The sequence below is a fragment of the Haliotis cracherodii genome, unplaced genomic scaffold (genome assembly GCF_022045235.1).
Source record: "Haliotis cracherodii isolate W230 unplaced genomic scaffold, xgHalCrac1.p SCAF_5, whole genome shotgun sequence".
Taxonomy (NCBI): Eukaryota; Metazoa; Mollusca; class Gastropoda; order Lepetellida; family Haliotidae; genus Haliotis; species Haliotis cracherodii.
The window spans coordinates 38,737,562-38,751,851 of NW_027266308.1; the positions used below are offsets into that span (position 1 = coordinate 38,737,562).

The 14,290-nt window shown below is 40.1% G+C and overlaps 1 protein-coding gene across 1 annotated transcript; it reads right to left on the bottom strand.

Moving 5' to 3' along the window:
• Positions 1–1,688: 1,688 nt before the first annotated feature.
• LOC139442342 (galactosylgalactosylxylosylprotein 3-beta-glucuronosyltransferase I-like) lies at positions 1,689–13,407 on the bottom strand. The gene is made up of 7 exons (XM_071223141.1): positions 13,398–13,407; positions 13,072–13,170; positions 11,514–11,655; positions 9,445–10,007; positions 6,475–6,561; positions 4,353–4,559; positions 1,689–3,276 (listed from the first exon to the last, which is right to left on the bottom strand). Exons 3-7 carry the CDS (start codon positions 11,596–11,598, stop codon positions 3,175–3,177), a joined length of 1,044 nt encoding a protein of 347 aa, XP_071079242.1. The 5' UTR covers positions 11,599–11,655; positions 13,072–13,170; positions 13,398–13,407; the 3' UTR covers positions 1,689–3,174.
• Positions 13,408–14,290: the final 883 nt, after the last annotated feature.

Below are 14,290 nucleotides of genomic sequence, written 5' to 3' on the forward strand. Positions count from 1 at the left end.
ACTGCCCTCACGCGGAGCCAGGGCGAGCGTCCTATATTTTGACCTACATGTGGTGTACCTGTAGGTCAAAATATAGGACGCTCGACCTGGCGAAGTGAAGCAACGCGAACGTTGTCTGTGAACTGTTGATCTACATTGTATACAAAGACGGGTATAAGCGCCCTGCTACAGACGTTGCCCAACTATGCAGTCATGAATCAATGCTGACTGATTTCAACTCAGCAGGATATTGTCGCTATGTCCACTTGGAGATCTTTTTCTCTATAGTCACTCACTCACTTATAATGGATAATACCTGACCTCGTCGATCGTTTGATCTTAACTAAATCAGTACTCGCCAAGGATTGGGTTGTATGGCTTGTATTGTATCACTGACGCTCCGGGGGGGAGGGGGGGGGGGGGGGGGGGGGGGGGAGAATGCAAAGGTAAATGCATCAGGATGTACATGATAATTTTATATATTTTAATATTGTGGCGTTGAATGTATTAACATGTTTGCAACGTATACATGATGTTGTACAAGTATAATTTTGTACCTCATAGAAAGAATGAATCATCATCCTTCATATTACTGGACTACTTCTGGGCACCTAAATTAACAGTGCCAGATGGTGATACGGCCTAATGCTATAATCCCTTATATTACTATATCCAAAATCAAAGGAAGGCACAGTTGGGGTGAACCACCATATACAATCAGCATCGTTGACTTGAACCTGTCTTCAAACAAAGTGACACTATAAACCACTTGTTGTGGAGAATTACATGATAAGGAGGAAGACAGACACATGACAGACAGATACATACTCTAGGTAGAGAACCAGTCATTGGTGTCATTCTCTACAGTCAATAGAAGCTGCTTGAACCAATACAGATCACAGTGAGATACCATGCCACAGTTCAACATGATACCCCACTCCAACCAATGACTCCAACCTGACCAGTCCTTGTGTTATCCCCTTAATGCTGAGCGCCAGGCAGGGTAACAACAAGCACCACCTTTAATGTCTTTTGGTGTGACCAATCTTCCGCTCTCCAGTTAGATGGTCTATCCACTACACCACAGAGGTGCTCTCAGATTGTAGGAGTAGATAAGCAAGTATATTACAATATTAATTCCGCAATCGACATAATCTTAATACAGTCGAACCTTGCTTATCCAGACAGTTGCGTTTTCTCAAATAATGTCTGGATAAACAAATTTCCTGATACCCGAATCCCTTGTCATTTACAGAATGCAAAAAAGTCTATTATATAATGCAAGATATTACTTGAATATTATGCACAGTAAAAAATATTTCGTATCCCTTCAGCGAATTCAGGTGAACGAAAGGTGATAACAAACTTGGTCAATAGAAATGTGAAATTTGAGATAAAACATCATTAGACATGAAGATTTACCTTTTAAATTGTATTTCCTGTTCTGCTGCTAGATTTTACTGCAGTCTTTTTATTATGTTTGCATATAATTCTCAGGCTACAACAAATATGACTTTTAACGAGTCAAAGTATGGCATGTATGATATATGTATCCATTGTCAGTCAACTACCTTTCGTTACAAGTTCGTGGCTGGTGTAACTAACCATGAGTTGGTGCAATCACTCACAGTTTTGCCGGAATGAATGTAAGCAATATTGAATGAAATTTGAATATATTTAATAAAATGGATTACAAACATAAGTCCAGATATACAATGAACACTTTTTATAACCAGTATGTGTAATAACAAGATTAAATTAACACTGTTATCACATACAAACCCCTTTGATGTCAGATGCCAGGTGTTGAATTGAAAAAACAAACATCATCAAGCGAATTCTAAGCATAAAAATGAGAATTTCTTGTTCTAATAACACTAATGGTAAAACTCATGAACCATCTGCTAATTATCATTTTTACACATTTTGTTTTTGATAATCCAGAAAGAACATTGTGAAGGTCACCTTAAGTTACAGGTTGAATGAAAAGGAAATATATGAAACTACACACATGATAAAGAGTTAGCACCTGACTATCAACTGATAGAGATTGGGAATCACAATTGTTTACAACTACGGAATAAAAATCTTTCATTAAATAAAATTCCAATCAAATTTTATCAATAAGGCAAAAGACCTAATATTTGATTATATAATCCCACCAACTGCTCAATGAGTGAGTGACTGAGTGAGCATAGTTTACTTCACTTTTAGCAATATTCAAGCTATATCATGTCAGGGACACCAAAAATTGACTCTCACACATCATAGCCACATGGGAATTGAACATGGGCCTTCGTTGTGATGAACGAACACTTTAACCACTGGGCTATCCAACCGCTAACTGCTCAGTGAAGCACGAGATGCATAATGAAGAGGAAGCATGCCACTCAAAGAAGTCGAAGAACACCCTTATTTTTTATATGACTATAGTTAGTCTGTCATGACAGATGCGTTCTTTAACATGTGTACATTTGACCATTTGAATGGCATTGTGTTCATATTCTTTTGTTGCTGAGTGCAGCATGAAACAACACCCAACCATCTTACTCTGTTGAGTAGTATATAAATCATCGTCCCGAGGCATGAGAGTTAACTGACTATAAAAGTCCAGTTTCCACCCTTGCCGAACTAGGCTCGTATTATGGAGTTACATTTTAGCTGGACTAACGAGTCTATGCCTAGTCCAATCAAAATCGCGCACTGAAATCAAAATCCGGTTCTTACACTGTCGTACAGATTTCGGTTGATTACAGGATTTGCAAAGCATGTTCACCGCCAACTCGTCAGCAGATATTTTCCAAATCCTTTCATGTTTTTAATCAAGGTGCTCACGTGATTTGATGCATTTCGCGATGTAAGACCCGTTTTATCAGAATATAGATCTTGATTGTAGATCAGATCTAACTGACCGGGCGCTACCATTTTGTGTGAAGCAAACGCAAGTGATACGAGAGGCGGAATCTGATTGGTGCATTGGAGAGGCTTAGAAGGGACATGACTGGTAATAGCCACTGGTGGCGCTAAGATCAAGCCCAGTAATTCCAGCCTAGTTCGGCAAGGGTGGAAACTGGACTTTTAAAGTCAGTTAACTCTCTTGCCTCCGGAAGATTGATATAAATCTATGTTGAGACCTGCATGAATAAAGGCATGCAGTGTGTACAGATTCCACCATCCCCAGGAAGACAACATTTGTTACACTTCAACATTAGGATCAGATCCGTGGCCAAATTTTCTGTTCAACCTGTCTTCATTCTTGAGTTTGGGCGTCTCAGTTCTAGTGTGCCAAACCAGCACCTGTGTTGAAAAGATACAGCATTAATATCAGCAGACTGACACTTGACAGAAGATGCTAACATCAGCATGATCAGTAGACTGACGATCATCGTCCGAAGGCAAGGTAGTTAACTGACTGTAAAAGTCCAGTTTCCACCCTTGCCAAACTAGGCTGGAATTCCAGAGTTACATTTTGGCTGGACTAATGAGTCTTATCATAGTCCAATCACAATCATGCAACAAACAAGACATCCGGTTCGTAAACAACATGGAATTCAATGTGCCGATTTCGATCGAATGCAGGATTTACAAAGCATGTGTACCATCAACTTGGCATCAACAGATATTATCCAAACCTTTTCATGTTTTTAATCAAGGTGCTCAAATGATCTGATGCACTTCGCAATGTAAGACCCATTTGTATTACAATATAGATCTTGATAGTTAATCTTGACTTGACTGGGTGCCGCCATTTTGTTAAGAGTGAGTGAGTATCGTTTTACGCCGCTTTAAGCAATATTCCAGCAATATCACGGCGGGGGACACCAGAAATGGGCTTCACACACTGTACCCATGTCGGGAATTGAACCCGGGTCTTTGGCGTGACGAGCGAACGCTTTAACCACTAGGCTACCCGACCGCCCCCATTTTGTTAAGAAGCAAATACAAGTGATATGAGAGGTAGACAGTAGAGTGACACTAGACTGAATAAATTGAGATCAGTAGTCAACAAAACTGAATATAATAACATCAATAGCTGTAACACCAGTCATAACTTTTTCAATGCCTATGACTAGATCTCAAGCAACTGAATAAAATCCATTTTTATGGCTATCAAGAAAGAGTCCTTGTGTGGCAGAAAGCAATAGTGAGTGAGGGAGTGAGTATGGTTTTACGCCGCTTTTAGCAATATTCCAGCAATATCACGGTGGGGGGCACCAGAAATGGGCTTCACACATTGTACCCATGTCGGGAATTGAACCCGGGTCTTCAGCGTGACGAGCAAACGCTTTAACCACTAGGCTACCCGACCGCCACCAGGAAGCAATAGTCTACACTAATGTTTTGTGAGGCTGCCTGGTTTAACAGTAACCCACCTTTGTGCAGTGGTCAGCGAGGGGCTCCAGGTCGTCCAGGGTTATCTTCATGCCAGAGAGGATGGTGGATTCCTGGTACCCTCTCTTCACATAGTTGGAGAACTCCACCTCAGGATACTGGAAGAAAAGTTGGAGGTTGACAGCAAACCCTGCCATGTCCATAGCAAATGGTCGATCTGGCTTCCAGTATGTGAACCAGCCAGTCACCTGCAACACACAAATTAGAAGCATCAGAGTTTGTTTGATGTAAACTCAACTATTTCCATGTACTTTACGTCTGTAATAATCCATGAAGATCCGGGTAAGAATTTGTCTTCAGAAACCCATGTTTGTCATAAGACTTAAGGGATTACTTGACAAGGTTGTCAAGAACGAAGATGCATCATTAATGGTTGATCCACTCGTGTTAGCAAACTGTGACCTGACATGGTACCTCCCTCGTGAAGATCCGGGTAAGAACTGGTCTTCAGCAACCCTTGCTTGTCGTAAGAGGCGACTTACAGGATCGGGAGGTCAGGATCACTGACTTGGTTGATGCATGTCATCGTATCCCAATTGCGTGGATCGATGCTCAAGAAATCAATCACAGTATTGTCTGGTCCCTACTCAAGATTATTTACAGACCGCCTTCATATAGCTGTAATATGTCTGAGTGCAGTGTTAAACAACAAACAAACTTCTGTAATCACCAATAAGTATCAACAGACATTGGTTATACAAGAATTGCATCCCTATGGAATCATGGTTGTCATTTACTGAGCCAAGAAAAGTGAATTGCCAGCACATTTCAACAGAGCCCTGATCCATTCAATAAATAAGAATGATCGCTGCTATGTATTGTCCATATCGGCACATCAGAATTCAGAGTAACCTCCCCTTGGTCTGTACATTATGTACTAGCCATGTTATGTTCTACATGTTCTAGGGAAGGGTGGGATTTGGGGAAAGAAAATCATTTCTTCCAGGATATAATGGAAACAAAATAAACTGCTTCATGTTTTACTTGAAAAAGTCCATCATTCACTAGATGTCTAGTAGGGCATGGACAGAAAACTCCGGTATTCGGGTAGGATGGGTCCAGAGTAGGACCCGGGTACCCACAGGACTACCCAGACCCGTGGTTAGTCACATAATATATTGTTTAATGACAAAAACTCACTGTAGCTCAGTGGTTACTAGAGAACATTGTACTATACGGCGCCCCTATGTTATCGACGGTCCCCTGTACCAGTGCACATGCGCAATCGGAACCGGAACCAGATATAATTATAAACACGCCCGTGTTTCAACCTGTTCGATACTTGTTTAGTTATTGTCATTTCATGCTGATTTTCTCAAGTAAACTGATCGAACAAATGGAACTCTGTTCTTATTTAGTTACACTACAAGTCGCTAATGTTCGCATTTCTTTCTGACGATACACACATTCCTTTTGACTTGTATATGTCTGAGTAAAGATAAAGCTTCAGTCAACTTCAGAGTACATATGATCTGATCGTTTGATACATGCATCAAAATAGTTTTAGCCAGGGCTGCGGCAAAACTATTCCCAATCAGACATTTTGTTCCCAACTCTTGAGACCTACAGCCGGTAGGTTGGACCTAAGGGGTAGGGTACTGGGGTAGTAAATTTGCCCTAATGTCCTGAGAAAATAATGACAGCCATGTTTAAAGTCATACTGAAATTCTGTTTGCAAAATATTTATACAAATTGTAAGCTTGACAATCCTTGTAGTTTCCATAGGAAGGTCCAGGGGAATAGCTGAGATCATGCAGACAAAGTTACAGCTCTGTAACTGTGTAGTTTTAGAGGAGATGTCATAAAAATATAAGTTAGCAAAAACCTGGACGACAATGTCCATAATAAGCTCTCTTGACTTTCAGTCAGGTGAGCTGAAAATGTATTGTGGGCCTAGAAAAGGTTTGGCTTTATGTCTAGAAGCAGCGACAGAGAAATATTTCTGCCTCTAACAAAGACATAAAAACAGCAACACACCATTATTCGGAAGCATGACATGCCCAAGAATCCCGTCTAAATCTAAAATGCTAAATCTGATCGACGAATGAGCAACAATCCAATCAAGTATTACCACCCTGTTGTCGTTTGAATCATGGCACCTACCTTTCCATTTTTGACAACAGGACTTTCATATCTTAGACTTCCTACAAGACCAACTGGCCACACGGAGACCTTTTGTGTCTGTCGCATCTGGAACACAAATTAACATCCATCGGTCATCGTTACACATATTGTAGGAGCATGGAAAAATTAATATGCATTTGGGGGATGTAATACATATAAACCCCAACCCACACCCCACCTCCCACCCCCACCTATAATAGATGACAAGTCCCTAACCCTGTAGACTTTGACCGTATTGACATATATAATTTTATTAACTTGTTAGACCTGCTTTCAGAGTTGATCCACAAAGCATTTTGAACAAAAACAATACTTGTTTGAAGTAACACCACTAGGATGCGAACAATGTGCAACTGTAATCTTTACTGTCCTACAACAGGATGCGAACAATGAGCAACTGTAAGCTTTACTGTCCTACAACAGGATACGAACAATGAGCAACTGTAAGCTTTACTGTCCTACAACAGGATGCGAACAATGAGCAACTGAATCTTTACTGTCCTACAACAGGATACGAACAATGAGCAACTGTAATCTTTACTGTCCTACAACAGGATGCGAACAATGTGCAACTGTAAGCTTTACTGTCCTACAACAGGATGCGAACAATGAGCAACTGTAATCTTTACTGTCCCACAACAGGATACGAACAATGAGCAACTGTAATCTTTACTGTCCTACAACAGGATGCGAACAATGAGCAACTGTAATCTTTACTGTCCTACAACAGGATGCGAACAATGTGCAACTGTAAGCTTTACTGTCCTACAACAGGATACGAACAATGTGCAACTGTAAGCTTTACTGTCCTACAACAGGATGCGAACAATGAGCAACTGTAATCTTTACTGTCCTACAACAGGATGCGAACAATGAGCAACTGTAAGCTTTACTGTCCTACAACAGGATACGAACAATGAGCAACTGTAAGCTTTACTGTCCTACAACAGGATGCGAACAATGAGCAACTGAATCTTTACTGTCCTACAACAGGATGCCAACAATAAGCAACTGTAATCTTTACTGTCCTACAACAGGATGTGAACAATAAGCAACTGTAATCTTTACTGTCCTACAACAGGATGCCAACAATGTGCAACTGTAATCTTTACTGTCCTACAACAGGATACGAACAATGTGCAACTGTAATCTTTACTGTCCTACAACAGGATGCGAACAATGAGCAACTGTAATCTTTACTGTCCTACAACAGGATGCGAACAATGAGCAACTGTAAGCTTTACTGTCCTACAACAGGATACGAACAATGAGCAACTGTAATCTTTACTGTCCTACAACAGGATGCGAACAATAAGCAACTGTAATCTTTACTGTCCTACAACAGGATACGAACAATGAGCAACTGTAAGCTTTACTGTCCTACAACAGGATGCGAACAATGAGCAACTGTAAGCTTTACTGTCCTACAACAGGATGCGAACAATGAGCAACTGTAAGCTTTACTGTCCTACAACAGGATACGAACAATGAGCAACTGTAAGCTTTACTGTCCTACAACAGGATGCGAACAATGAGCAACTGAATCTTTACTGTCCTACAACAGGATGCCAACAATAAGCAACTGTAATATTTACTGTCCTACAACAGGATGCGAACAATAAGCAACTGTAATCTTTACTGTCCTACAACAGGATGCCAACAATGTGCAACTGTAATCTTTACTGTCCTACAACAGGATACGAACAATGTGCAACTGTAATCTTTACTGTCCTACAACAGGATGCGAACAATGAGCAACTGTAATCTTTACTGTCCTACAACAGGATGCGAACAATGAGCAACTGTAAGCTTTACTGTCCTACAACAGGATACGAACAATGAGCAACTGTAAGCTTTACTGTCCTACAACAGGATGCGAACAATGAGCAACTGAATCTTTACTGTCCTACAACAGGATGCCAACAATAAGCAACTGTAATCTTTACTGTCCTACAACAGGATGCCAACAATAAGCAACTGTAATCTTTACTGTCCTACAACAGGATACGAACAATGAGCAACTGTAAGCTTTACTGTCCTACAACAGGATGCGAACAATGTGCAACTGTAATCTTTACTGTCCTACAACAGGATACGAACAATGAGCAACTGTAAGCTTTACTGTCCTACAACAGGATACGAACAATGAGCAACTGTAAGCTTTACTGTCCTACAACAGGATGCGAACAATGAGCAACTGTAAGCTTTACTGTCCTACAACAGGATGCGAACAATGTGCAACTGTAATCTTTACTGTCCTACAACAGGATGCGAACAATGAGCAACTGTAATCTTTACTGTCCTACAACAGGATGCGAACAATGAGCAACTGTAAGCTTTACTGTCCTACAACAGGATGCGAACAATGAGCAACTGTAAGCTTTACTGTCCTACAACAGGATGCGAACAATGAGCAACTGTAATCTTTACTGTCCTACAACAGGATGCGAACAATGTGCAACTGTAATCTTTACTGTCCTACAACAGGATGCCAACAATGTGCAACTGTAATCTTTACTGTCCTACAACAGGATGCCAACAATAAGCAACTGTAAGCTTTACTGTCCTACAACAGCCTGAGCATATTCACATATAGAAACCGGATCCACAAGGAGTCTAAAATCAAAGTACACAATTAATGCTGAAGGGGGCACAGGTGGACCAGTCGTCTCAGGCACCACAATTCGCTGTGCTGAGTGGCATCCTTTAAGCACGCCAGAAACCTGTGATTGTGAGATCGAATCCAGGTTCTCCCTGATAATGTTTCTAGGTTTTTCAGCACCAAACCCATGTTTGTCGCTTTCACCAAAGTGGTAAACGTCTAAGACCTGCATTACCTCGGGCTTTCCTCCAAAATTAACCTGACACGCTTTGATTTAACAGGAATGCGGTTCAAAATGGCATTAAACCCAACTCACTCATTCACACACATAATCCAGATATACATACCTCTGCAAATATCTTTAGATCATATGTATTGTCATCGTCGGCAAAATACACAACACCAGGCTGTTTTTCAGGATTCAGGTTTTTTCGTAACCATGACAACCCCATATTCCTCTGTAAAACACCTCTTGGTTTTAACCAGTTAGGATCATCCAATTTTAATTTAACTTCTTTTGGTGTGAGAATGTTTAAATGTGTGTAAGATAAGCCACACAGATTCAAGAAGTTGGTGACTAGTTTAGTTCTTAATGCTGAATCTTCTATCACTATCCAATGAAAATTTGGCAGGTGAAGAAAAGTCTGTGACAGCCTGGTCAATTCAGCTTTCTGCTCACTTCGATTGTAAGTGGGCGTAATGGCATAAATAACAGGCATTGACTGATCAAAAACTCGACTGTTCTTCCCCCGAACTTCCAGATTTAAGATGAGGTCTTGTATTTTCTTTTGTGATGTTCTCAATTTGTCACCGGCTTCACTAACTTCTTTGTCTTTTTCTTTTATTTGGTCTCTATATCTGGCCAACAAATTTTCAATTTTTTGTTCATTTTCATTCGGACACCATACACCTGAAACAAAGATGCATCAGTTTAAGACACTGCAAATGCACACAAGAGCATTGTCTGCTCAGTTATTCCCAACCTAGTTCCTTCTATGACCAACACGACCCAAGAGTATGTACGCCAGTAACAAGAAACCTTGTATTCCATGCAGGACAACAAAGATATCATAAATAGTAGGAATGGGTATTGGAGTTTAAAGTGTCTCACAATATTTAGCGATGCACAAGACCGTATTGCAATATGTATCACAATATATTGTATAATCCTAAATTTTGAATTCAGAAGCAATCTGATACATTAAGCAATGAATAATTGAAGTTCATAAACGGAACAAAACAAGATGCTGGTACAACATGATGTTTATTCAATCAATAAATACGCAGACATCTTGGGGCCCCGGATGCATGCTGCGGGGCACCGAAGGCATTTGGCAAGAAAATAACATTAAACACATGATACAAATTGCTATTTGACATCACCCAATATATCGAGCATGATAAAAGGATATTGTGATATGTACCGTGGAAAGTGAGTGAGTGAGTGAGTGAGTGAGTTGAGTTTAACGCCACTTTTAACAGTATTCCAGTTATATCATGGCGCGTCAGCTTAATGTGGGAGGAAAGCCCAAAGTGATGGAGGTCTCAGACGTTTACCACTTCGGTGAAACCCACGAGCACGGGTATGGTGCTGACAAACCTAGAAACATAATCGGGGCGAACCGGGATTCGAACCCACAATCATAGGTTTCTGGCGTGCCTCAGGGAGGCAACCCTGCACAGCGAATCGCGGCGCCTTAGACGACTGGGCCACCCGTGCCCCTACCGTGGAAAGAATGAACCTCCATTTACCAAGGTACTGATAACACAGCACATCCTCAATAAATAGATATGAGAAGTACCTATCAAGTTTTGCAAAGAAAAGATAACATCCTGAAATTTGCAGGGTACTGAGGTCTATTCTGCTTTAGAATAACATGGTTGCAGTGATCAAGTCATTGACCTTAATCAGTACTGAGTGAGTGAGTGAGTGATTGAGTTTTTACATTGCTTTTAGCAATATTCCAGCAACATTCCAGCAATATCACAGAAGGGTGCCCCAGAAATGGGCTTCACATATTGTGCCCATGTCGGAAATCAAACCTGGGTCTTCGGCATGACAAGTGAACGATTTAACCACTAGGCTACCCGACCGCCCCCATAATCAATACTGACTAAAATGATCACCTATTGACAGTGCCAGGTGTCCTCATTGATTATTAGTGAAAAGTGTTACTTTATATGCATAATTCTCATCAAATTCTCAACCAGTGAGCAAATCGATGAATAATTTAAGCCATTTAACAGTCATTTTCCATTACAAAAACACAGTATTTAAGCACTGTTAAAAACACTTCAATATGTATATGAACAAAACCTCTGTAACCAACAATGATAAGAGTATCTTCGATCATGCCGATACAGATGTGTCAACACCATCCTATTTATTCTGTCCTTCCATGTAAAATCAACTTACCAAAATTGACCATAAAACACATGAAGACCATCAGAATAACTCCAAAATAAAGGTACCAAATTCTTGCAGACCTCATGAGATACATTGCTGACTGTTGCCGCTCCACCAGTGTAGAGATCACATACAGCAATGATTGGCGTATCTGAAATAGAAGGCATCACACATAGGTCACACATGTCAAAAGATTTCACTTATAAATAATCACATGCTATACAACCGATAATTCTCTTTAACGTTTCAATATGACAACTAAGATCAATTAACCAGGGTGTCGTTGTACAAAGCGATCTTAGCGCTATAGTGATCGTAACTCCCATACCTTAACATAGACTTATGACAGTCGTAGCCCTAAGGGTGTTTTGTACAACAGCACCCAGGATCCTGACACAAGTGGAAATCTGAAAGGTCACTTAATTATTTTCTTCCAAAATACACTTGTTTGTTTTTAACCACAAGTTCAATATGAGTTGTGGACTAGTTGGATTTAACTCATGGTTTCTATCTTAGTTACAGTTATTTGGTTGAAACATTGCTAACAGTTATGAGGCAGGGTGCAATTTTGGGGGTGCTCATGTAGCGGCCATAAAATTTCCGAGTCCCGTGATGGGATTCGAACCACAGACCTTCTGACCGAGGTCGGACGCCTTGTCCACATGACCAAAGAGGTTAACCCTGTCAGCAAGCTGACAAGGTAGGATGTCATCTGTGGGACGACTCCATGCCCTGCTACATACTCCCTCGTCAACAGAGTAGGGTACTGAGGCTTATTTTTCTCAAACTTATTAATATGAACATGCTCAACCCCACGTTGTGCGCCAATGTAGCGGCCACAAAATTTCCGAGTCTGTAATGCAAGCTGACAAGGTAAGGATGTCATCTGTGGGACGACTCCACGCCCTGCTACACTTACATATGTTAAATATGTTGGCAGCTGTTTTGTTTCAAGGATCCAAAGGCTAAGGCAGAATGGGGATAATCTACACTAAACCCAAACACAACTGACCCATATCATCAAAGGGGTATACATAAAAATGTATTTACCAATACTAAATACCAAGCGCGGGTGGTGAACAGATTCCATAATCTCACCGGAAACAAACATATTATAGAAACAATAATAATCACCTAAATACATGTTTATGTCAAGAATCCCAGTTTAAATGTGTGATTGACTGCCTTGTCCGAAATAAGAACAATAATTGATGAGTAATAAATGTTTAAAATTTAAAGAATTAAAGTTATGAACATTCATTCGAAGTTTTATGAGAATCTATTTTCATTGCTGTTGGTGTATTTGGTGTTGGCTAAAATCAGTGGTCACCTAACTCGGCAGTTGTATCAGCTATATGATATGAACATGTCTCTGCATTGGTGGTGTTTGAGGAACTGATATATCCTTAGGGCCACAATGCACTGGTAAGCTACCAATCACATAAAGCTGAGCGTTTAACTAATATCAACTCTCCCGGTCTCTGTTCTTAGCCAGACAGTGGCAAATAGCAACCCGTACTTTTATTATACGTCGTTGAAATCTAATTCGGCATCTTGACGTGTTTACCTGTATTGCAGTATGGCTGACTTCCACGTCCTTACGTTTACACCCATCGTGTCCGCAGAGGCTTCGCACTTCGACATCAGGCAGCCCGATACCTGTTCTCTGAAGTTTGAAGGAAGGGAGGTAACTCTCGCGTACCTATCAGCAAGACAAGCTTTCCTCGCGGGTCGTCACCAACCACGGTCTCAGAAATATGTGTAATTGCCATTTTATTTCGTTTTGGCCCCTCCGTTTTTAAAGACGATCGTTAATTAAAAATTAAAAATAAATGATACATTCTTATATTTCAATGAAAGAGATCAGTTATATAGTTATATATCTGTAAGTACCTTTAGAGCGCAATAAGCAAATAAACTCATGCATATCATGTATGAGACCGGAATAAGCTTCTCCTTGCTAATAATAGCAGCAAAACGGGGAAAATAACTAAAATGGAAAAAATAATTCTGTATCGATTTTAACATTTGCCACAAAAAAAGTAAGAAATGTTTTATTCTTTATAAAAACCTCAATTAGGGATTTGCGAAAAATACAACTAATAGATCTAGGTACTTTAGAATAGCCTTATGCGAGAATAGTTTACAGCATACAAGCATATAAGGTACTCTCGTATACTTTTTCAAATGTTTGGATCCACAACAATTTCTAGTTTACGGGTCCTAAATGAAAGATACGCAGACTTGTGTTGAATTACAATACGTGATTATCAAACCTCAGTAGCAGGCTTGCGAATATGGGAAGAACGAAAACTTTTTCTTGTTCTATAAGTTTTTTCTTTTCTTTGTATCAACTGTACCTGTGGTTATTCCGAGTAAGAATATATCCACCCACACCCCACACACCCCTAAATGGATCGGGTGGCGAGACTCGGTTACTTGATTGACTGCAGGTGATCGTTTCCCAATTGCGTAGATCGATGGCCATGATTGTGTGTCCCTGAACGTTTACGATCCAGACTGATATTTACATACCTTTGATGTAGCGGGAATATAGCGGAGGGTGGCATTAAACAACAAATAAAAATTCAATTTATGTTGGCTAAGTTTGTGAATAAATATTATGTATATCCTTGTACATAGGTGAAAGGGGAATCGACGTTCTCATATTTTTTCTGTTATATTGTATTATCCGTATAGATCCATATATGCAGTTAAGCTTGGTAAATAAAAAATAACGAGTGTGATAATATTTTCCTTCGACCTTCAGCTTTGTTAAGTAATGC